The 24321-nt window shown below is 39.3% G+C and overlaps 1 protein-coding gene across 1 annotated transcript; it reads left to right on the top strand.

Annotated features, from left to right (window-relative positions):
* The first annotated feature begins 668 nt into the window (after positions 1–668).
* LOC110726191 (probable ATP-dependent RNA helicase ddx5) lies at positions 669–11540 on the top strand. Its single transcript, XM_021905650.1, has 6 exons — positions 669–1291; positions 3007–3558; positions 5814–5902; positions 6491–6590; positions 9635–9824; positions 9912–11540. Exons 1-6 carry the CDS (start codon positions 1142–1144, stop codon positions 10040–10042), a joined length of 1212 nt encoding a protein of 403 aa, XP_021761342.1. The 5' UTR covers positions 669–1141; the 3' UTR covers positions 10043–11540.
* Positions 11541–24321: the final 12781 nt, after the last annotated feature.

Raw genomic sequence — 24321 nt, 5'->3', positions numbered from 1 at the left:
AGTTAGTAATCTCATGGATTATGAATGGGGTGTAAACTTCACGGGTCAATCGTTGTTGCCTTCGTTGTCCCTTTATTCGTGGTTGCCTTTTATGATCCGTGAACGGTTTACAAGTTCCTTAAAAACTTGTTGGCGGCTCCCTACTTTGCTTTGTCCCTAATCGTATTATGTCAATTCCCACTTCCTATGAGTGTCAAACATATTCACACATGCTTTTAACGTAGGCGCACTTCGAGCGACGCCTACAACGGCGCTGCCATAACTCCTAGGTCATCAAACCCTAGGAAAGGGCACACTTTTCTAGGACCCTATAGATAGGGAGATTCCCCCAATTATTAGGGCAACTTTAACGTCTTAATCATTAGGCATTTATTGCTCTCGAAAAACAGAGAACACCTGATCTCGGAATCCAAGAAGATACTTATTTTCCGCACGTTTTACTCCAAATCCATGCTAACTTAACCTTCGGAGGCGAACCTCCGACCATCCGGAGCTCGTTCATTTTACAGATACAGGCGTCCTTGTCGGATCCAGTCTTCGAGCCGTAACTCTCCCAAGGGACATAAAAGGATCCGAAACACATGACTCTATATATTCATTTTGTCTTTCATAATCGGTGATTGGAACTACATTTGGTAGAGAGGGCCCTTATTCGATCCCCCGCAACAACAATTGGGAGGGGATTGGAATCTAACCACCCAGAATTAATCCCCGAATCCGGATTAGCTCAAAAGGTGAACCCATAATTTTTGTCTTTCATAAATGGTGTGATAAACTTTTCGAGTATCATACAATGTAATGAGGTCACGTTAGGTTAGGTTAGGTTGGTCGGGTCAGGTCTATTTCAAATTGAGTTGTGCTAAATTATAATGTTCTTATAAGTTAAATTTAAATTGCCTCTTGTTTCTGTTAGCTTCAGGTCATTGTGGTCGGGTCCTTTTTTACACCTCCAACACATAATAAACTTTTTTGTTTTTTTTTTCTAAAAAAATGTAAAATGTACAGTACTCTTTCAAAATGTAGTACTTTGTATTGGCCTAAACCTCACCTTGCCTAGTTCGGAAACCCCTCCTTGCTTCTTGCTTTGGCCTTTGGCTGCCTCTCTCTCTTCATTTCCTGTTTCTTCAGTGAGTTATCAACAATGGCGAAAGGCGACGACGCAAGAATCAAGAAGAAGAATAAAGCCAATCGTAAGAAACTTGCTAAAGATCCTTCTGCCGTCTCTTCTCGCGTTGCTGCTCTTATTGCCGCCAAGAAGCGTCGCCAATCCGGCAAACGCCGCAACTGCCAGGTTTACTGCTTTTCTTTAATCTATTTCTTTTATTTTTCGTTTATTTGCTGATCTTAAGAAGTTCTTTTTATTGGGTGTTTATAGTTTAATTTTGTTATATTGTGAATTTACATCTTTTAGTATAAGTCTGGAATTGTTAATTTGATTTATTTTTTCCTCAAAAACAAAATTTGATTATTTTTTGATTTTGTTTTTATAGTTTAATTTTGCAATGTTGTGTTTATAGTTTAATTTTGTAATGTTGTGAATTTGCATCTTTTACCACAAGTTTTAACAAATTTATGGTCAAAATCAAATGTCATTTGTTATTTTGAAACGTTTGTGAATGAGAAAATCATCATCTTTTTGAGGTTCCGTAGATTATATGGTAATTGCTAATAATTATAAAGGAACAATTAAAACCTGTTGGGGTTTGGAAAAATTCCGGTTTCACTTTTTTCGTGTAGATAGCTTGAAGGAAGAAAATCATAGGAAAGAATGAATTCTTAGTTTCAATTTTTGGGTTTATGAGGAGTTGAGGACTAGTTGAATGGAAAAATGACATATTTTGGTGGGATGGCTTACAAGAAAGAAATGGTGAAACTCTATGAATTTAGTTAAGCTTGAAATTTGTCCATCTTCATATCCCACGCTGGATCTTGTCTTGTTTCTTGGAGTTGGAATAGGGCCAAGTCAATGACACTTCAAGGACAGAGAAAATGCAAAAAAGTTGACGACCATTGTTCAGATATTAATTCATCATTTTTATATCAATCTGCAAATGAAAGAGCTACCCAATATATACTCAAGTCTTAGAAAAGTTACGTTTTTCTTTGTTTCCTTTGTGTCACATGCAATCCTCTCCGACTAATGTGATGTACATGGATATTTGCTTCCAAGAACTTGACATCGTAGACATTAGACTGAAGAAGACATTAATCTTCCAAGTCCTGGTAGTTTGAAGCTATTGAATAACTTTATGGTAGGAATGTTTTTTGTGTGAGCACTTGAGTCATCATTGTTGGTATAATTTTGCTTATCTAATTCATAAAAACACTTATAATCTACACTGTAAGTAGATTAGGTAGAATAAACAAAGTAGGCTGGGAAAGTAGATATCATTGATAGTAGACATCTTAATGACATGGCTACATTGTAAAGTTTTGGCTTGAAGGAAGTTCTTCGTATAAGCAGATTGTCAATTGCATCCAATTTAGAAAAATGTTGATGAAATATATAAATACTAAAGAGACCAATTTGCTGTATAACAATAAAATTTGCTGTTTACGTTGCTGTGCTCTCCTCCATAATAGAAAATTATAAGTTTGTCTACTTTAGGCTGCCATAAACAACTGTGCCTTCTTAAATTTAATTTCTATCATTTTCGTAATATAAAAGAAATTACTTATGAGGCTATGAATTATCGTTTGTAATTTGAATTTAGTTCTTAAATCATAAGCTTGTTTGTCTTCTCCCTCTTTTTATTCTTTTCAAATGTTTGCTTCTTAGTCATTGCTCCCCCCTTCGGAGGGAGTGTTTGACCTTTTAATTTTTCTTGTATTTTTTTTACTGTTATTTTTATTTTAGCTTTGTGCTTTATATTTGGGATTTAGTAATTATTATACCAAAGTGTTATTGATTCTCTCTACACCATTCTTTTGATGAATGTATGTAATGTTTGGATAGCCTGCTCATTTTACATCTTTATCGTTGATTTTTAATCTTCTACTTTATAGGGCATGTGCTATAGTCTTCCCTCACCTGAGGACCCTTTCAACGAGAGACATGGAAAAGAAAATATTAGCACCAGAAAAAACAAACGGCTGCTTCCAGAAGTAAAAAACAAGGAAACCTTAAAGAAAGAAGCCAAAAAGCAACAGAAAGAAGTGCTTTGTGGTGATCAAGTGAACTTAAAAAATCAAAAGGAAAAGAAAGCAAAGCTAGGAGAAGGAGACTTCAATGATTGTACTTTAGGAAATTCTGGCTGTCCGTCTAAATTTCTTTGCTCTTGCTTGAACTCTATACGGGATTCTTTGCTTGGTGATGGCATGCTGAATAAGGAACAGGACAAACCTTTGTTTGTTGACTCATGGGGAGTTGAATTTTGGAAGTCTTATTCCACAGGTGCTGATGTATTAGAAAACAGTGGAACTAGTCCTTCTGTGCAGCAAATGGCCTGGATAGCCTCCACGGCAGCTGACAGCATTTCACAGAAGGAGAAGGATGGGGTATCCTTCTCCAACCCGTTCCTGCTATATCTTGTACCATCACAAGAGAAAGCGAATAAGGTTACTTGGCATAAATTTTTTAAATTTAAATGTGAATTTTGCAATTAACTGTTTTTTATGTTCTCATAAATTTTGCATATGTATCTATGATTTTTTTTCCCTATTATTAAGTGTACCTCGTTCAATACTATAGCACCACTTAGATACGTCTTTTTTTTCCTCATCAAACATGCTCTCTATTATTATTTATCTATTTATTTTTTCATTGGAATTATTCTTTTACTATGAATCAATGCGATAATGCTAACATCTAATGTTAAAAATTGATGTGATAATTCCTGTCATGAATGAGGAGATTGAGGACTAATGTTTAAATATTACAGCAATGTTTAATTATTACAGCGATTGTAACATATTAACATATCATGAATATGCATCCTTGCAATTTTGTAGTATGCTTTAAGTGTTAATATGGATGTAGATTTGAATTCTCAAGGATGCATTCTGTAAAGAACATGTCTTTAGTGATCTACAGCTTTGTTTTTACTCATATTTCCAAATAGCGATGACGTCTTTGTCGGCTATAGTATTGGAACTATCTTTGTGGTGAAACACATGCATATATGTATGCTAAGGGACACATCAACACTTGATTAGTTGGTTTTCACAAGACTCCATCCTCATATTTGATCTGGGTGGATACAAGGTGAAGGCAGTCCCTTTTTAACATTTAAATGGGTGAGCATTGATCCAAACAGAAGAAAAAAATGGTGTCAGGAATGGATAAATCAGCTATGTTCCTACTCTTATGGGATTAATAGCTTCTAAGTCAGAATACTTTAGGATGAACTCTAGGTGTCATAAGGTGAAAGTGATGCTTGGCAGTTAGCCATGACTGAAGAGGATGAGTTTCCCATAGTTATAATTTGGTTAAATAGATAGTTTTCAATTGAAGGGCATACCTCAATTTCTAATCATCCTTTCATGAAGTTCCTATATGCATATCTTAGCAGTCCCATCTTCATGTATTGATAAAGCATGTATAGTAATATGGCCATTTGAAGTTGATCTGTCTTGTGGCAGCTACCAAAATATGCCTCATAAGCTAGCACTGTAATTTTAAAAGTGTACCTTAGGGGTGTCCAGAGCTCTAGGTTTCTTTGGATGGAGGTAATGACGTTAATTTTTAAAATCCATCCCTATGATATGTATTTATTTAGACCTGTTATCTTATCGACTGAAGTAGAAGAAACTCTAAAATTTCAATTTAAAACCGATATTATTATATTTTTGCAGGAAACATGATGTAAATACTCAATTTTGTTGTGCTTTGAGTTTGCAAATGTGTGTGCATGTGCCTCATGCCTCAGATCTTAGGATCGTTTGCAGTTTTGCACCTCTATAGGCCTTGTGCTTTTAAAAAAAACTAAGATTTATTTGGTCATGTTAGGTGATTTTTAAATTAAGACTTCAGTGCATCAGCATATACCACCTGCCAATACAGGCAGCCCATGTATATGACACATCTGAATATCATGGCCGTGTTTTAGCACACACTGGATTACACTTCAGTGCTCAAGCTTGGGAAAGTTGATTTAATCACTCTTGATCTAGTCTTTTGGTTAATTTTTTTGATGGTAAGGCTTAGTGTTACCCGCTCCTCACGAACCAATCCCATCTCTTGCAGAGTTGGTTGGCCATCTAGAATTGCTGGCTGTTTGGGGTGCGAATAGCTGAAAATGCAATTTACTTGATCAAATTGACTATCTAACATACAGTTGATAATGTAATTGTCTCATATGGAATATTGATCTATTCGAAAATACTTCAATTATCACATTTCAGATCTAGGATTTCATCTCTATAAGCAATCAAGACAATAGGGTTTTAGTTCACAATCGTAGTTTTCCGCCTTCCCTCTTCAAGTCACTAATTTTTCATTTTTTGGGTACTTGCAATCATTTTCTACTTTGTGTGTGTGTGTGTGTGTGTGTGTGTGAATCACTTTTTCCAATTTAGTTTCATTGCCTGCCTTTTGTGTGGTTTCTTTAATTTCTGTCGTGCTTCTGTTCTCTTTTGTTTGTGGCAAAATTATACTTCCAAACACCATGAACCTATGGTTGCTCTTATCTTGTATTCCAATTTGGAAGGTTTAAGATTCTAAGCAGTTACTACTGCAAATTTGTATATGGGATATAAATTAATGTTCTTGCAGGCTACTAAAAGACAATTTAGTCTTCTCTCCTGATGCACAGATTGTCTTCTTTAAGGTCTTGTAAGTTTGCTTTACTTTGATTTCTTTTGTGTTCTTTCAGGTGCGTTCTGTGTGCAAGCCTTTAAAAGCTTTCGGCATACACACAGTGAGTTTACATCCTGGTACTTCAGTGGAGCATCAAGTTCAAGGGTGTGTCTGAAATCTCCATTCTTTTTGCATTTCATACTCTTGTGTTGTAGATGTTACTGGTGTAAAACTGTAAACATCTGGATCTGGTCAATAGGCGCTTGTGCTTTTATGCCATTTGATCAGCTTGATGTAGGCAGTTATATTTGCCAATATTTTATCTATATCCTATAACCTGGGAGTAACTTCCTGGAAAATATAGAAGCTATTTTGTTGACTACAGATATCTGTGCTTCTTGTGGAAAGCTTAAATAATCTTTTTTTTTGGGGGGGGGGGGGGCTAGGTAAGGAAAATTTTCTCATTTTTGAGAAGTTGAATGACCATATAACTCTGAAGGTTTATACTACCAAGAAATTGTTGCTGTGTAATCTTATGTCGACCTCTAATGTCCACTAACATAAAACTATTTTTAAATTTAAGAGGTCTCTCAATCATCACACTTTTTTGAAATAGGAGACTCAATGTGAAAAACAAATCTAGTCCTAGGTGCTTGGATTCTGGATTGAGTGTCATGTATTGCAAATTTGCAATTCTAGCTTTATAAATTCGTTGATCTTTGGTTTCTCATGATAATTATCCTTCTTCTGCAGCCTAAGGAGTTGTGAACCTGAAGTTCTTGTAGCAACGCCTGAACGCCTGTGGGAGCTTGTTTTGCTAAAGGCAGTTGATATATCTGGGGTTTCTTTGCTGGTAAATTTTTAAAATTTTCAGTTTATTTAGCAAGGCATATGTTGTGCTGCTGATTGCTGCTTTCTTAAGTTGTTTTTCTGTTTTATTATTGGCATTTGTAACCCATTTGATTGAGAAGATAGGGGTAGGAAGGTAGGGAGGGGAAATTGGTAAAACTGGAAGACTAAAAAGGAAGGACAGTAATATGAGAGTTGTGCATGTAGTTTTCAGTTTAATATTCTTTGCGTGTGTCCATTTGCCCACACCACAAAAAAGGATACATATCCTTCTTAGCTGGACACAGTGTAGGTGTGAGGCTTTTGTTCTTTTCACCTTATTCAAGGTGTTCTTATCTGATCTATTCAAGTTTTGGTTTGTTCTTAATCTTTCTAGTCCAGATTTCTCTGATTATTGATGTTTGGTTTAACTGGTTATCTTTATAATTTTGTATGGTCTTGTATGCTTTATACAAGATAAGTAATACTACCTCTGCCTCTTTTTTGGGTAACACATTTTGGTTTTTCCACTATTCAAAAACTTTACTTTGACTAGTTTTTCGATTTATAGATGATAAAAATAGTCATGTAGGATTTTGTTAGATTCATCTCAATATGTAATTCCAAAATATCAACGTCTTATAATCATACATAAAGATATCAACACTAGAATTTTGCATTGGCAAACATGATATAAGAAACTTCTCAACTAAAGACGAATGAAGTAAGTGATAAGAATAGAGAAGTCATGGCAGCCTTCTCCTTATCCCACTAATCATAAGGATGATATATGGGTTGTTTTTGTTGTGCTATGATGGACAGAGAGGCATAGGTTGAAGAAAGTTTAAGTTTAAAAAATGTGAAATATCCTGTTACCCTGTTGGGATCAAAATGTTCCTTCAAGTCCAAGTGCAAATCTTTTTATTCATTTTTTGTTTTTATTTATTTTTTATTTTTTTTGGTTGCATTCATGATTCCAGATATTGCTAGAAATGATTTGGCCAGTATGAGGAGTCATTTGAATCAAATTGAACAAGATTAGAATCTGAATTTTCAAACTGGGAATTATCTGGTTGAGCATTAAGGCTGACCAAAATAGTGACGTATTGACAGTGTAATGATAAGATCAAAAAGATTGTAGTTTATAATATTATGACTCTGGGTCTAACATATTATGCATGAATAAATCATCTTACTACATCATCTAATCTTGCTTTTAATTCCTCCCTTCTGAAACTTCTGATTATTGATAAGTTAAAAGTATTATTTGTTGCCAAAGTGTGAGGTAGTTCGGTAAGTTAATAAGCAGAAGGTATCCTTGTATGATTTGAAGAATAGGTAGTAGCAAAGATTATAAAAGAACCAAGATTCTCACTAATTCTGGCTGTAATTGTCATCTCATGGGCAGGTCAACTAGATATCTAGTAATCTTAATGCAGGAGAATGTTTTATTATTAAAAAAGAACATGGTAATAATAGTTTTGATCTAAAAATTTCTCTCTCGCGGAGTTTTAAGGGAAGAGGGGCCCTCAGCTAGCCATTCCACAAATTGACAGTGTCCCAGTCATTCTTTTCTGCTGTTTAGATTTTATACAACAAAAGCTTCTGCATGCAAGGAATAAATCGCCATGATCTTACTTTCACCCTCTGATAGTTTATTTCCATATATGATTCTAATTCAGTCCACTTTACGAGTGATGCTCTAAGAATAAATGGCTCTAGAGTTTGGGAATGAAGACAATGCTTTGTGGAAGATCATTTAGCTCATTGTGGTGTTGATAACTTAGGATGGTGTAAGAGGCCTAATAGTTCTTCTTGTGGTGTAGGAAAATAGAAATCCATTTCAGGTGGATTATATAATATGTCGTTGGTTGGTTTTAAACCTGAAAGTATTTCAACCACTAAAAGCTCAATTGCAAGATTTGCTAAGATTTAAGGAGGTCAACGTTTCCAAGTTGTTGGTATGGAATTTTAAGTAGAAACATTGGAATGCTACCTTTTGAGGTTTACTAATTACTGGGAAGAAGATTTAGTCTCGAGGCTTTTAAAATGACTATGTGTTCAAGAGCTCAGGGAAAGAGGATGAGATGGTTTGGTGTCTTAGTAAGAGTCACTAATCATTATGGGATGTCCTTAGAAAAGGAACCTTTGTCGTTGCAATTTTTGCTTAAAGAAGAATATTCTGTTATACATCTTCTCCTCTTTTGCTGTTTTGCCTTAGGGCTCATTCTCTTTGGCACTCGTCTTTAACCTTGTTTGGATTAAGCTGGATCCAACTAGATATACATGTTGCCCAGAAAATAAGTATGATACAAGATTGGCTTGATGAAGGAAAATAAGTATGAACAAACTTGGCTTGACGAAGTGTAGAAATTTTTATTTTATTTATTTCATTTATTTATTTTTTTATTTTTTTGAGGGAGAGGATGAATGTGTTGGTGCACTTGGAAAAATGGAAATAAATGCCATTGGAGGACTTAGCTTCTACTTATCAAGGTTTTAAGTTTTTGTGTAGCTGGAGCCAAGTTTTAATGCCCGAGCGTCAATTGACTCAATATTGTAGATGAACAGCTCTATGAGACCTTTTAGGCATGAACCTTTTTTTCCTGAACCCTCCCTCATACATGAGTGACACCTCTGTGATTATTAATGCAATTCTTATTTCTTGCCAAAAAGAGAGCCTATTTAGCCTTTTATCATGTGATCTCGTCAGGTTTAAATTTACTTCGATATTTCAGGCCGGGGATAAACCGAAGAAGTTGACCAAAGGAATTTCTACTTTAAAACATGCTGCTATTTGGCATCATAGACTACTTGCCTAGAAGCAGCATTTTAAATTCTGTTTTTTACATTTCTCTTGCTAATAATTAAAATAGGTTAGAATTCCATGTTATTTATCTTTTTAAATTACTCCAGACCTTTTTTTTGTTTTAAGGAATTGTACTCTTTGGGGAAAGTCATTTTGCTGTCATTTTTTTTTTCCCATCATCTTGTTGATGAGTTCCAGTTTCTACAAGTTGTTTCCATGCGTTTCTATGCCTTACTGACTTTTCCCCTTTTATTGAACAGGTTGTAGATGGAATGGACTCTGTTTCTCATTGCCTTAATGTGGTAAAATGCATAAAAAAGTCGATTATTGGAAAGCACTGCATAATGGCTTTCCAGGGTCGCTCTGATGGTTCCTCTTCTAAAGCTGTACAGAGTATTCTTAGGAAACCCTATCATTCTTTATCTCTGGATGGACCAAAGAAGAGCCAAGGTATTTGAACTGATTGTTGAATTTTTGTAGTCTGAGTAACAACAGTCTCAAGTCGGATTTAAGATTACTTAATGCATCTTGGATTAGATATTGCAAAAACCAATACAAGGTACCATCCTAGAAAACAAGGAAAAGGGCTGGAGAACACATTTGTGCAACATAGCCATCAAGTTGTGCTTGGTTGTAGTGGCGAAGCTTGTGGTTTTATACTATCCTAATCAAAACGTTTAGCCTTGAGGACAATTGATGTATTTTTCAATTAGACTGCTTTAAAACAGGTTCGATGAAAATTCTATTGAATTACTATTTGTCATTTGTATTCCGTTCATTTTTTGAAGTAATGTCGTTGTGCCAAAAGTTTTGTAGTTCACGCAGGCTTTAAGTCAGTTTGCTTTGTTGGTAGATATTAGAGTTGATCTATCCCTGACATTTATGTGAGAAATTGAGAATGTTAGAAAGATCATTAAATTAGTTAACAATTTGTATAAGATCCTCATTCATCCAAAGATAACATTTTTATAATGTTTGAGGTTAACAGTTGTATAACATCCTCATTCATCCAAAAATAACAGTTTTATAATGTTTGAGGTTGATAAATCGTCAATTTGCTCACTTTACTGAATTATGTATTGTAGAATTTCATCTCTTTCGTAGTAATTCAAAATATACTATCAACAGTATTTGTGCAGGCTTAATTCGTACCTATTTAATTGTTCTTGTATAGTTGTATGACCTCTTCTTCCGTGTTTGTGTTCTTCTAATTAGCTAGCTTCTCGTCTGCCACCAATTACGTTGATCATGAAAAAAGGGAAATTTTTTATTTAATATAAAGCAGCTGAGATTAGATGTCAAGAAGCCGAAGAATTTAAATTTGACTAAGATACTGAATACGACTAAGTGTCTTTTATTTTATTTTATTTTTTAGTTTTGGTAAAAGAAAAATGCGACTGGTTTAGTAACGTGTAAGGTGGCAACTCTGGTAAGTGCCTTGTGATTGTGAAAAGGGTTATAAGGCGAAGCTCCGTAAGTACTTAATGAACTTCGAATTATAAACCTTGAATGTTATATCTCTATTATATAAGCCAAGAGAGGAGAACCAGTGAAAAGTTGGTGTCTAATTTTTAAACTATCAAATTGCCCTAAAAAAAAAAAAAAAAAAAAAAAAAAAAAAAAAAGAGAAAATTTTCAAATTACCACCCAAAAATTAAAGCAAAAAAAACATTTGCAAAATATGTTAATCAATCAACATTCAACTTTTCACATAATCAACATTTTTGCCTCACATTTTAAATTTCTATAGTCATACAAATACTTAAATAAACCTAGTCCACAATAAGTTTATTGTAGACCAACTACCTCTCACGTGCGTGTGGAGGAGGCAACAAAATTTCAGACAACTCTATTTACTCCGTATTTATTACTCCTCCTTCAACCTTTTTTACCCCTCTTTTTATTGTTTTCCCTCTTTTTAGCACCAGTCAATTTCTCTCTCTTCAACTTGTCAAAAAAAAAAAAAAAAAAATTTCTCTCTTCAAACCTCCTCTTCTGCCACTTTCTCTCTCTTCATAACTCAAATTCTCTCTCTTCAATGTACAACTATAACTTCAATATTGCTCAATTTCTTCTTTAATGGCCAAAACAGAAACGGTGGAGTGTGTATGAGTAAAAGAGGTCTTCGGTTATCAGAATCAAATCGCAATAATCAACCAATTCCTGGTACAATTTTTGTTTCTAAGTTAATTTTTGTACTTTTATGCTGATTAATTTTTTTTTTCAATTGAAGCTATTTGCATGATTTTTTGTTTGAATTTTGTTTCTTATTGAAGATTTTGTGAAGATCTAGGGTTTCATTTTGTTCAATTCATGTGTTTATTTGTATTTAAGTTGAATTTTGTTATTAATTAGTTATGTCATTCTAATTTGATGTTGATTTCATAAATCAGTAGTTGCTTACTCGTATTTGATTTCCAGATTTCTATATGTGTGTGCATTTTGTTCAATTGTTGCTTAATTTCTGTTTAAGTTGATTTTTTGGCTTTTTTGAAAGTATTTGTTTTGGCTTTTTACCTTCAATTTCGTCTGGTATATACAAATTGGGTTTGATTTTTTTTTTTTTCAATTCGTGATTAATTGTAATTAATTTCAATTTCAGTAAGTATGAGAATTAGCTATATAATTAATTTATTTAAGATTTTGATTTTGTATTTGGTTAAGGCAGAAAAAGGCGAAGAGGGGAAGAAGAAGAAGGTTGAACCGTTGAAGAGAGGAAGAAGAAGGCTATAAAGGCACCTCAAGACAAGACTATGTATTAGCATAAATGCTACTCGTACAGACGTACATTCCAAAATATGAAAGAGTAGTAAAAAGAGCTAGATTTTTTTTAAAAAAAAAAATAATAATAAGATATCTATGTTATAATAAAGGTGACTATGTTAATAATAGGGTATCTATATTTACAGGTCATTATAATATCAAAAAGGACATTATGTTATAATTAAGGTCATTATGTTAAAATTTTACTCCCTCCGTTTTTAAATACTTGTTCCATTTCTTCATGCGCGGAATTTAGAAGAAAATGGAGAAAGTAATAAAATATGATGGTAGTGGGGTAGTTGAGAAAATAAAAAATTGTAAAAATCACAAGTAGTAGAAGAATAAGAGGAGAGAGAGTATTATGTTGGGTCCACTAAGTATGAGAAATGAATTAAATATTGTAAAAGCCTTTCAAAAAAGAAAATGGAGCAAATATTTAAAAACGACCAGAAAAAGAAAGTGAAGTAAGTATTTAAACACGGAGGGTGTATGTTTATTAGAGATGAATAGCTGACAATAAGGAATTATTAAATATAGATGTTATTTTGCATTTAAGATTTTAAGATAACATCTTTATAAAAAAGATCAATAAAAATTAAAAAAAAAAAAGATATAGAGTAAATAAAGGTTACTATGTGATTATAAAGATAACTATATCAAATTAAACCGTTCTATTATGTAAAAAGGTAACCATGTACCATCTAAATTTTTGTTGAGAGAAGAGTGAAAAAATTTCGAAATTATGAAGATGATACTGCATTGTTCGTGATGTGTATAAAATTGGAAAAGATGAAGACCCTAATTTCGTCAAGCAATATCAAGGGCAGAGGAGAGAGAAAATGCAGTAGTTGGTTTTTTTTATTTTACTTATTATTATTATTTTTTTTTGAGAAAATGCAGTAGGTGGGTTTGGGGGTTTAAAAGGGGTTTATTTGCATGTGGGCTGTTTGTATGGGCTTTGGACTGGGAATTGTTTTGTGGCACGTGAGACATCTTGGTCCACAATAAATTTATTGTTATTATTGAGGATCAGATCCACCCAAAATTTTCTGCTATAGTCATATGTTATCTATATTATTATTAAAACTCCAGGTAAGGGGTGCTTTTTCGCCATGTGTCAAATTTTTTGTTTTAATTCGCCACATCATTTCTTTTCAACATATAAACTTGCCACATAAGCAATTCATGTTAATGATGTTTCAATCTATTATATAATTGTAGAGTTTTTTTCCAACTTTAATTCACAGCACTCTAATTCTTGAATGGAGCAATTCTATGCATTTTTTTTTTTTTGATAACTTCTTCTCCAACTTCCACTTTTTTTTTTTTTTTTTTGTTTTTTTTTTGTCAATAACTTTTAATTCTCTAAATTTTAGATACAAAAATAAATAAATAATTCACTTTCACTTTTACTATTTTACAATACAATATATATCTCCACATACAATTCATTGTAGCACTCAAAATCCCCAACATTTCACTTATTTTTTATTTTTTATTTTACTATTTTACAATACAATATATATCTCCACTGTAACACTCAAAATCCCCAACATTTCACTTTTTTTTTAAAACACTACGTACTAAAATTTCACCTTTGTTTTACGAGTATTTTTTTGGTACATAGTATAATACATGTCATGCATTACCACGAGTATACAGTTTTGTTATCAAACATTCACTATAGTACTATAAATCCCCGACCCTTCAATTATATGCATTTTTTTAGGGACTACTCTACAAACGTTTTCCGTTTCTTTAATCATCAAAGGCAAAAAAAAAATGTACAACACGTTTTTGTGGAACTAGCCTCAGCGAATAACTACTTGCAACAGAACAAAGTATGTAACTTCTACAGCAAGACACTAACTCATATGACACTAACCGAGTAACATGAGTAACCCTTATAACACTAAACGAGTAACTGCTATAACTTTGAAAAAGTAAACTTCAAAATAGCATTGCGTGACCACCGACATAAAAGAGTAAGACCCTGTTTTTTTTTTTTTTTTTTTTTTTTTTTTTTCTTCTAAGCAATTAAAGCATAGAATATTATATTTCAGCATAGCACAGCAGGTGTCATCAATTATTAATGCGATTATTAAAAAAGCTAATTAGGGTTCAACAGAACCGACCAGTCCAAAACCGACCATTACAGCTCAGTCTAAATTACGACATCAAAATCAACTTTTCATATTTAAAATATATTTTTTCTTATATATCCCGTGCATTTTGCACGGGTACACTCTAGTTATTAGTAAAAAAAAAGTTTTTCCAATTTTCAACGTTTGTAACCGACAATATTTATAATGGTTTTAATTATTGGTCTAAATGAATTATTATATCATTATTGAATGCTTGAATTAGAGCAATTTGTAAATTGTAATCGATGATCAATTGTCAATCAATTGGAATTCTACAACTGAATAATGAATGGGTGAGTTATTAATGAGTGATTAGTTACAAGTTCATCACTATAAATAATAAAACTCAAATTATGATCGTTGGAAACAATCACTAAGTCTGGCCTCTTAGAACAAGTTTTTTAGGTGAGTATTTTGATTTCTTATTTGTATACAACCTTATTTGTCTCGACATGCAATAGGTGAATTTTTTTTTTTTTATTTTTTTTTTTTATTTTTTTTTGTATTCATGTTATTATACATTTATTGATGCAAATAAACTTTAGCCTATATTGGTTTACACTTCTTTCACAAACATTTTTGTTTCGGGGTTTTCTGATGTCCTGCGGGAGAGTTACAATTTCGAGACTGGAACCGGACGCCTGTACCTGCAAAACAACGGAGACTCCTAGTGGTGGGAGCTCCGCCTCCAACGGTCAAGTTAGTACTTGATTAAGGAGTAATTAATGCGGAAATTAAAGTGATTGGGTCTCTCTTGGTGAGAGTGTTTAATGTAGGTAATCTGCTTTGTTAGCGTGATCAGCCTGTTATTCATGTGTAATCTCCCTTAATGAGGATTAAGGGAGGTATTTATAACCTTGGGAAACGTGCCCATCCTAGGTTTAGGTCAACCTAGGGCTGATTGGGCTTCCCTCGGAAGTTGGGCCTGGGTGGCCGGTTTCTCCATTAGGCATGGAGTATGCCACACGTCATGACATAATAGGTCCAAGGTGGACGAATAAGCGTGTGCCACGTGGCAAGCCCTGACAGTTCCAACTGGGGGACACTTGGCAGGACCTGATTGGCCCACGTGGCGCATTCCGATTGGTGGGAGCAAAATCCCCTAATCATTTGCCCCTCACAGGTGGCACGTGACTGGTCACGTGTTATTTGTGACAGGTGCCGCACTGTAACAGGCGACGACCTGCCACAGGTGTCACTCGGCGAAAGGCCGAGAGATTCTCCCGCCCAAATTTTGAATTCTGAAAGGGACCCTTCGCCTTCTCACTTCGCCTATATAAAGGAGTGTTGACTTCAGTCATTTTCACACTTGAGAACTTTGTGAGAGAACATTCGGACCCCTGAACTTGCTCTGACATTTTGGACCCTTTCTGCCTACCGCCTGCTCTGACAAGCCGACTGCACAGGATTTTCAGAACTCCATCAACGTCACTCGTTCAGGTAACCGTCGGTTCTCTTACTCTTAATTTTCTCTTTATTTTATTATTTTTGAAATGGCACCACGGAAGCACACGACACGACCTAGGTTAGTGATCAGCCGGTCACCGGGGACGGCTGAATCTAGGACTAGGAGTGCCGCCTGCCCTTTTCTGGACCCATCTTTGCCCTTTATACAAAGTCCGACTGTATCTGTGTCTATGCAGAGCATGATGGCCAGGACAAAAAAGACTGCCAGGATCTCAAATTCAGACGGCTCCTCCCACAGGGTGCCGATTAGTGAAACATCTGACCAGGCGCCAGATGTGGAAGTGAAACAAAGCGGCTTGAAAGCCGGCTGTTCTGAGGGAGGAATCAAAGTGACCCCTTCCCATTTCACAGTTGACAATTCTTCATTCTCTCCTGCTCCTTTTAAAGGAGAGGAGGCGGGCCCCTCCGGGAGAGGGGAGGAGTCGTCCTCTTCGGACTCGTCAGAGGACGATTCCGAGTCTAGCTCTTCTGGCCATGCTTCTCTGGACACAGAAGAGAAAAACAGTCGCCTGCAAGAGGCGAGGCTTTCTCACGCAGTTGAGAAGGGGGGCAATTGGGCGGAGCCATCCGCCTCTTACCGAGAGCAAAATACCCCCTACTACTGCACGGTACCTCGGGGCCGGATCACGGCCATGCAAGAGAAAGTGGAGAGCTTTATCGCAAACCACACAATGGGCCACGGCTTTTTAGTGTTTGTGCCGGATCCAGAAGACACAGTCGTCTGGCCAGCTGGTACCAGTGATGATAGCGCCTGCTTTGGCTGCTACGAGGCGGCCATCAAGGCTGGGCTGCGCTTCCCATTACATCCGGCTGTTCAGCGGATCTTGGATGGGTATGAGTTGGGGTTATGGCAGTTAGCCCCGAACTCCTGGGTCAACGTACTCGGCTATGTGGCCGGGTGCGAACTGCACGGGGTGGAGCCGAGCTTCGAGGCTTTCGCCCACATGAACTACCTCAGCCGGACCCCTAAGGCAGGCGGTACCGGCTGGTATCAATTGACGAGCCACAGGGGCTACCTCATGACGAGAGGTAAAGCAAACAAATGGAAGGACTGGCGGTGCACCTTCTTCATCATTGAGAGTTCAGACACAGAGCTGAACAAGCGCTTCAACAGGTGGAACAGGAATCCGCCCCTTCTTGCAGGCGGCCGTAGCATGCCGCCTGTTCCCCCCAAGGCCAAGAAAGAGATCCTAGATAAAGGACTCTTTAAAGTAGAGTCGAAGGTGAACTCTACTTCAGGGGTACGAGAGCAAGTACCCCTGCACTGCGTCCCGAGCTTCAAATGGCTCTACGACGAGTACTTTTTGGCCGCCTGTGGCCTCAGCAGTCGGTGCTCAAGAGGTAGTCGGCCTGTTGAATACTCTGTTGTTCCGTGCATTTTTGTTATAACTTTTATTAACTTTGCTGTTTGTTTTTGCAGCGGACGCCATGAGCAAAATTACCGCCTCCAAGACTGCGGCGACCATGTTGCGAGCCTCCATCATGCAACAAGCTTCAACCGACTCCCCCAACAAGGGGGCACCCTTGGTGGGCTTCGAACCTTTCACCCTCTTTTTGGAGTTGTGTTTATGCATATACTGACTTTTTTCTTCTTTTTTTAGACGGGCGCTCCAAGAGCTTCTTCTTCCCAACAGCCGGACCCCAAGGCCCGGAGGACGACTGTTGCGAGCTCTCCTGGTTCTGCCAGGAAACATGCGGCGGCTGAGAAACAGCCGGCCACTTCTTCTAAAACTCCAGCTGGGCCGCCTAGAAGTATGAAGTTGTCCTTGTAAATTTTAGACTTGCTCCCTTTTTTACTAGGTCTAATCCGTTTGTTTATGCTTGATGCAGCCGGCCCTCAGGAGCCTGAATTGGTAGAGGTGGCCAAGTCTATGATCAAGGCCGTTCCTCCAGCTGAAAGGGAGGCGGTCAGGGGTGTCGGCACCCTTGACCTAGACGGGATTGCAGGGGTCCTTGCTGAGGTATACTTAGCATATTTTTGAGTATTTGAATTCCAGGACGCCTGTTTTCTTTTTGTTTGGAAACTGACGCATGTTCCCCTTTTTACTTAGGCCCTGCTCCGAGTGAACGGCCTTCGCAAGCCGCTTGACCGGAAGAACAAAGAGGTAAAGGCTGCAAAAGCTATGGCCGCCTCTAACTGTGATAAGGCAATGTTTCAAATTGCCCAAAATGAAGTTCTGACCATTGATATTCTTTATTATCAGGCGCAGGCTACCGCCGCTATCCGGGCTCAATTAGAGGCGGCCCAGAAGAGGAATGGCGAGATGGAGGCGACCATCAACAACCTCAAGGCCGAGCTGAGACCTCTTCGCCACAAGATGTCCTCATACGAAGCCTTGGAGAAATCCTTGGCCAACGTAAAGGAACGCCTGGTGACCCAGGAGAAGAGTCTTACTAAGGAGCTCTCGGAAAAGGCCGAGCAAGAGAAGAAAGAGCTGGTCCGGGAGATGATGGAAGACTCTGCTCAAATCCAGCGCATGACTTGGGGCCGCCTCTTCCCCAATGCCGACTTTGCCTCATGGGAAAAAACGTACCGCCAGTGTTCTGATATATATAATCAAGAGATCCTGGCGGCTGCTGAGGAAGAGGCGTTGGAGGAAGCGTTGGAGGAGGAGGAGCCGGTAGTGGCGCTTGTGCCGCTTGGGGGTAATGCATCAAAGAAGGATGCAGCTGAAGCCGAGTCCAGCAAGAAGAGTGCTGACCAGGCGGCATCTACTAATATTGAAGATCTGCCCCCTTCTTAAGCTTTATGTATTCTTTCCACGGCCTGCGTGCCGTTTGTTTTGTATTTACCCGGCCAGGGGGCCGGGGCTCTGAATATTTTGCCGGTCTTTGATGACCGGCTTCTTTTTAATGAATTTTTTGTTTTGCTTCAAATTTGTTTAAGTATTGAATATTCTGATATCCAATTGTACATTATACCGACTTTTTTACATGGCCGATAGTTGCAGACAGGTACGAATAGTTAGTCACGCCGCCTATGCCCCTGGACGACTGGTTGTCTGTTTCCAGGATAGACGATCAGTCGGCCATTTATCCAATCGGTATTCGAACCATTTTAAAGACTGGATCCCCTTTAGGCAGGCGGTCCTGTCATTTGTAAAATTTACCAAGTAGGAAAGTGGTTTGACCAAGTAAACATGATTGTTACCTAGTTGCCAAGTAACTGAGTAGTAGAGGTATCAAGCGGTTGGTACCGGTTGTTCCCCTTTATTCGCCAATGTTTGTTGGCTTTTAACTCAGGTTGTTAACCTAGCAGGAGTAGTGGTTGAGAGCCCCTGTTTGCTAAAAACAGGCGGACGACTCATACCTTTTAGGCTCCATACTAAGTTTGAGGGAGTGACTAAAGTCAACATAGGAGTTACTTAGTCTCCGTCACACTGTAGCTTGAGTAGTAAAGGCACCAGGCGGCGGAGGCCGGCTGAACCTTTTTATTCGCCAATGTTTGTTGGCTATTAACCCGAGTGGTTACCTAGTAGGAATAGGGGTTTGAGTGCCCCTGTTTGCCAAAAAACAGGCGGTCTACTCAAACCTTTTAGGTTCCATACTAAGTTTGAGGGAGTGACTATGAGTTAACGTTGGTGTTACTCAGTCGCCGTCACTCCTGCTTGAGTAGTAAAGGTACCAGGCGGCGGAGGCCGGCTGATCCTTTTGATTCGCCAATGTTTGTTGGCTATTAACTCAAGAGGTTACCTAGTAGGAATAGGGGTTTGAGTGCCCCTGTTTGCCAAAAAACAGGCGGTCTACTCAAACCTTTTAGGTTCCATACCAAGTTTGAGGGAGTGACTATGAGTTAACGTTGGTGTTACTCAGTCGCCGTCACTCTTGCTTGAGAAGTAGAGGTACCAGGCGGCGGAGGCCGGCTAGACCCCTTGATTCGCCAATATTTGTTGGCTATTAACTCAAGAGGTACCCCCTGCATTTATCCCAAGTAATACAGGCGGTCATCTGACTCAGATGTCAACTGCTACCACTGGTTTGGTTAGTGATAGAGTTATCCTTGTCTCAAAAACGGCTACGTGGTTGCCCTTGGGGACAGTCGTATAGGTGCCGTGTAATTAGTTTATAGAGCAATGTTCCACCCAAAAGGGAGCTGCTCTCTGCGACGAATTTCATCCGGAGGGATGCCGTCGGACGCCTGCTATGATGTTGGGACAGGTCGTATTAGTTTTGAAGATTGGATCAGTTGGCTTGGCGCCTGGTCTGATCATTCGGCCTGTGGCCTTGGTTAGTTCTTGGTGAACGTAGGTGCTAAGTAAGAGGAGGGTAGCCGCCTGTTTAGGCACAGGGTCGGCCAGGCCCTAATCTTTTTTAGCTAAGTATAATGGGGGTGGCTGTGTGCTTTGGAACCAGTCGGCCATCTTCTATGGAGAGTAGCCGACTATATGTCCAGACGACATGCCCCTATGGTGATAGAGTAAAATACTCAATGGAGAGTAGCCGACTGTAAAGGTACAGGCTGCATGCCCCTCTGAAGAGAGTAAAATACTCAATGGAGAGTAGCCGACTGTAAAGGTACAGGCGGCATGCCCCTCTGAAGAGAGTAAAATACTCGATGGAGAGTAGCCGACTGTAAAGGTACAGACGGCATGCCCCTCTTAAGTAAGAACAAAAATTAAACATGGAGAGTAGCCGACTATTTGTTAGTAGGTGTGCCCCTCTTAGTACAAAATTGAATATTAAGTGCAAACTTTTATTAAGTAGCCCTTGATTATTTACATCATTCAAAATAAATATTTCTTAAGATTATCTACATTCCAAGTTCGAGGAAACGGCTGTCCGTCTGGTGTTTCCAGCCGGTAGGTACCGTCCCTGACCTCTTCACAGATTCGGTAAGGTCCCTCCCAGTTGGGAGTTAGTTTGCCAGACTCATTAGCCCTACCAACTGCTTCCATTTTTCTAAGTACAAAGTCCCCAACTTTGAGTGGACGCCTGTGTACTTTTCTGTTGTATGATCTAGTCATTCTCAGGCGATAAATTTCATGGCGCAAGACAGCATTGCCCCTCCTTTCAGGAAGTGAGTCTAATGCCAAGCGCATGGCTTCCCAGTTTGCCTCTTCGTCATATAGCATTACTCGAAGAGTCGGCTCGTAGTTTTCTATTGGAAGAACAGCTTCCGCACCATAAGTTAGGAGGAATGGAGTTTCTCCAGTTGCCCCTTTTTCAGTCGTCCTAATGGCCCAGAGAACATGTGGTAATTCATCCGCCCATAGGCCGCCTGCTCGTTCAATCTTTTTCTTGAGACCGTCTGAGATGATTTTATTAAAGGCTTCTACCTGGCCGTTTGCTTGTGGACGGCCGACAGATGCAAAGTAGTGTGCAATTCCTTGGTCACCCAACCAGCTTTTGAGAACAGGCGTCTCAAATTGGGGACCATTATCAAAAACCATAGACATGGGAACCCCAAACCGAGTGATGACATTTTTCCAAATGAATGAAATTACATCCTTCGTCTTGATTCCCTTTACAGCCTCCGCTTCTACCCATTTAGTGAAGTAGTCGACGGCAACCAGTATGTACCTCCTTCCGCCTGTAGCAGGCGTATATGGACCCAGAATATCCATGCCCCACTTAGCAAACGGTAGTGGGCTATGAATGGTAGTGAGGTCAGTAGCCGGACGGTGAATTAGTTCGCCAAACCTTTGGCACTTGTCACACTTTTTCACCATCACCATCGCATCTGCTTCTAAAGTAGGCCAAAAGTAGCCCTGCCGCCTTGCCCGTTGAGCAAGCGTCCTACCGCCTATATGGGAGGCACAGTAACCAGAGTGAAGATCGTCTAGTATCTCTCGTCCCTTTTCTGGAGTAACACACTTTAAGAAGGGTTGAAGGTACCCCCTTTTGTGAAGTTCTCCCTTTATTATTTCAAAACTGGTTGCTCGCTTTTTCAGTGCTGTCGCCTGTTGATGATCATCCGGCAGGGTACCATTTGCCAGATATGCCCTGATTGGATCCATCCAGGTTGAGCTTCTGTCTAGGATTCCAATAGGGTCTTCCTCGATGCTTCTCTTCTCCATTACTTCCCAAAAAACAGTTCGAGGAGTATCAGAGGAGGCGAATGATGCTAATTTTGACAGTGCATCCGCCTGGTTGTTTTCTGATCTCGGCACTTGGATCAGATGGAAATCCTCAAGGGAGCCGACTGCTTGTCGGACCGCCTGTAGGTACCTGATCATGGCCGGATGGGTTGCTTCGTATTCGCCATTGTACTGACTCACTATCAATTGTGAATCGAAACAGGCGTCTATTTTTCTTGCCCCTGCCGCCTTGCACATGCGGATTCCGGCTAGTAAAGCTTCATATTCTGCCTCATTGTTTGAGGCCTGAAAACTGAAGCGTAGAGCATACTCGTACCTGTCGCCTTCTGGCGACTGACATATGACGCCTGCTCCACAACCATTTGAAGTAGAGCTTCCATCCACATATACCTTCCAGACTTGGTCTGTAACTTGAGAGTCAGGAGGACGAGTCATCTCAACAATAAAGTCAGCAAAGGCTTGCCCCTTCACTGCTTTTCTAGGCTCGAAAGTAACTTCGAGGCTCTGAATTTCTATGGCCCATTTGATCATTCGGCCTGACGACTCCATGATGGTCAGTGGCCGCTTGATAGGTTGGTCTGTATACACGACGACTGCATGTGCCAAAAAGTAGGGCTTCAATTTTTTAACAGCCATGAAGAGTGCAAGACCAAATTTCTCCACTAAGGGATACCTCAACTCGGCATTTTTCAGTACGTGACTGACAAAGTAGACCGGGAGCTGACAGCCGTCTCTTTCAGCGAGGAGAACAGCGCTTAACGCATGATCAGAGACGGCCAGTTACATGTAGAGTACTTCTTTGGGCAAAGGGCTGACCAGCCTCGGCAAGGAATGCAAGTGAACTTTCAATTTCTGGAAGGCGGCCACAACATCTGGCCCCCATTCAAACCTTGCCTTTTTCTTAATTGCCTGGAAAAAGTATAAGCATTTGTCGCCTGATCGGCTTAGAAATCTTCCCAAGGCCGCCAGACAACCTGTTAACTTCTGAACCTCTCGGATGGTACGAGGCGACTGCATGTCAATGACCGCCTGCACCTTCTCAGGGTTCGCCTCTATTCCTCTCTGATTGATAAGGAATCCGAGAAATTTCCCAGACTCAACTCCAAATACACATTTCTTGGGATTGAGCATGACATGGTGCCGCCTGAGTGTGGCGAAAGTTTCTCGGAGGTCCGACAGATGATCTATCTGAAGCTTAGTCTTGACAATCATATCATCAATGTATGCCTCGACGTTTCTCCCAATCTGATCAAAGAACACAGTGTTTATCATTCGCTGGAAGGTAGCCGGGGCATTCTTAAGACCAAACGGCATGACCGTGTAACAGTATAACCCCTGATCAGTGACGAAGGCCGTCTTCTCCTGATCTTTCTTCCATAAAGGAATTTGATGGAAACCTGAGTAGGCGTCCATAAAGCTCATCAAAGCATGGCCGGATGTTGAGTCGACCAGGTTATCAATTTTAGGCAGAGGGTAACTGTCTTTGGGGCACGCCTTGTTTAAGTTTGTGTAGTCTACATACATTCGCCAGGTGCCATTCGGCTTTTTAACAAGCACCACATTTGCAACCCAGTCTGGGAAGTAACATTGCCAAATGAACCCTGCATCAAGTAATTTTTTAACTTCGGCGGATGCCGCCTGACTTCTTTCTTCGCCATGGTTCCGCTTCTTCTGCCGTACCGGCTTCTTTTTCGGATCCACGGCTAGTTTATGTACCGCCAGATCAGGACTGATGCCTGGAATTTCATGGATTTCGAATGCAAAGATGTCATTGTATTCTTTCAATAGTTTGTGAAAGTCGTCACCAAGGTCTCTCAGAGCAGTCGTCCCAACTTCGACTGTTCGCTCAGGACGTGAGTCGTCTAAGATCAAGTCCGTATGCTCACCAGCCGGCTGAGGGCGGAATTCATCCGACCGCTCCTCTGCCAGTGATTGCTATTTTTTGTCTTTTCTTGCGGCCCCTGTCTGGGATGCCTTTCTCTTCTTGCCGCCTGCTTCTTGAACAGGCGCACTCTCCTTGACTTTGTCAAGGTCTGTTTTTCCACGAGTCGACCCAGTGGCCATAACAGTGGGCTTGACATCCGAGAGATAGCACTCTCGGGCCATCCTCTGATCTCCCCTTAGGGAGCCGACTGTTCCATTATCCCTCTCAAACTTGAGCAACATAAGAGATGGGATTATAACAGCCTTGGAATTATTCAGGGTTGGTCGTCCCAGAATCATGTTGTAGGTCGAGAGTTCTTCTACTACCAGGAACCGGACTACCATGTGTCGTCCTTCCCCTTTTTCGCCCAGGCGGATGGGTAAATCCACTCGTCCCAGTGGGTGGACGACTCCTCCTCCAAACCCTATTAAAGGGTGGGATGCCGGATGTATGCAATCAGTCTGATATTTTAGTTTCGACAGACATTTGCTACTGATGAGATCTGAGGAGCTTCCGGTATCTATGAGGATTCGGCCAACTCTTTGGTTGGCCACTTTACATTCAATAACGATAGGGTCGTCATGCGGCCCTCTTACCCCTCCTAGATCTTC

Source organism: Chenopodium quinoa, unplaced genomic scaffold (genome assembly GCF_001683475.1).
Source record: "Chenopodium quinoa cultivar QQ74 unplaced genomic scaffold, ASM168347v1, whole genome shotgun sequence".
Lineage (NCBI taxonomy): Eukaryota > Viridiplantae > Streptophyta > Magnoliopsida > Caryophyllales > Amaranthaceae > Chenopodium > Chenopodium quinoa.
The sequence above is the reverse complement of the archived record's forward strand: the minus strand, read 5'-3'. Positions and strand labels throughout refer to the sequence as shown.

Coding starts and splice junctions, on each gene's coding strand:
- LOC110726191 (XM_021905650.1), top strand. CDS start 1,142: ATGGCGAAAGGCGACGACGCAAGAATCAAGAAGAAGAATAAAGCCAAT. Junction 1,292..3,006: donor GCAAACGCCGCAACTGCCAG/GTTTACTGCTTT, acceptor TCTACTTTATAG/GGCATGTGCTATAGTCTTCC. Junction 6,591..9,634: donor TATCTGGGGTTTCTTTGCTG/GTAAATTTTTAA, acceptor TTTATTGAACAG/GTTGTAGATGGAATGGACTC.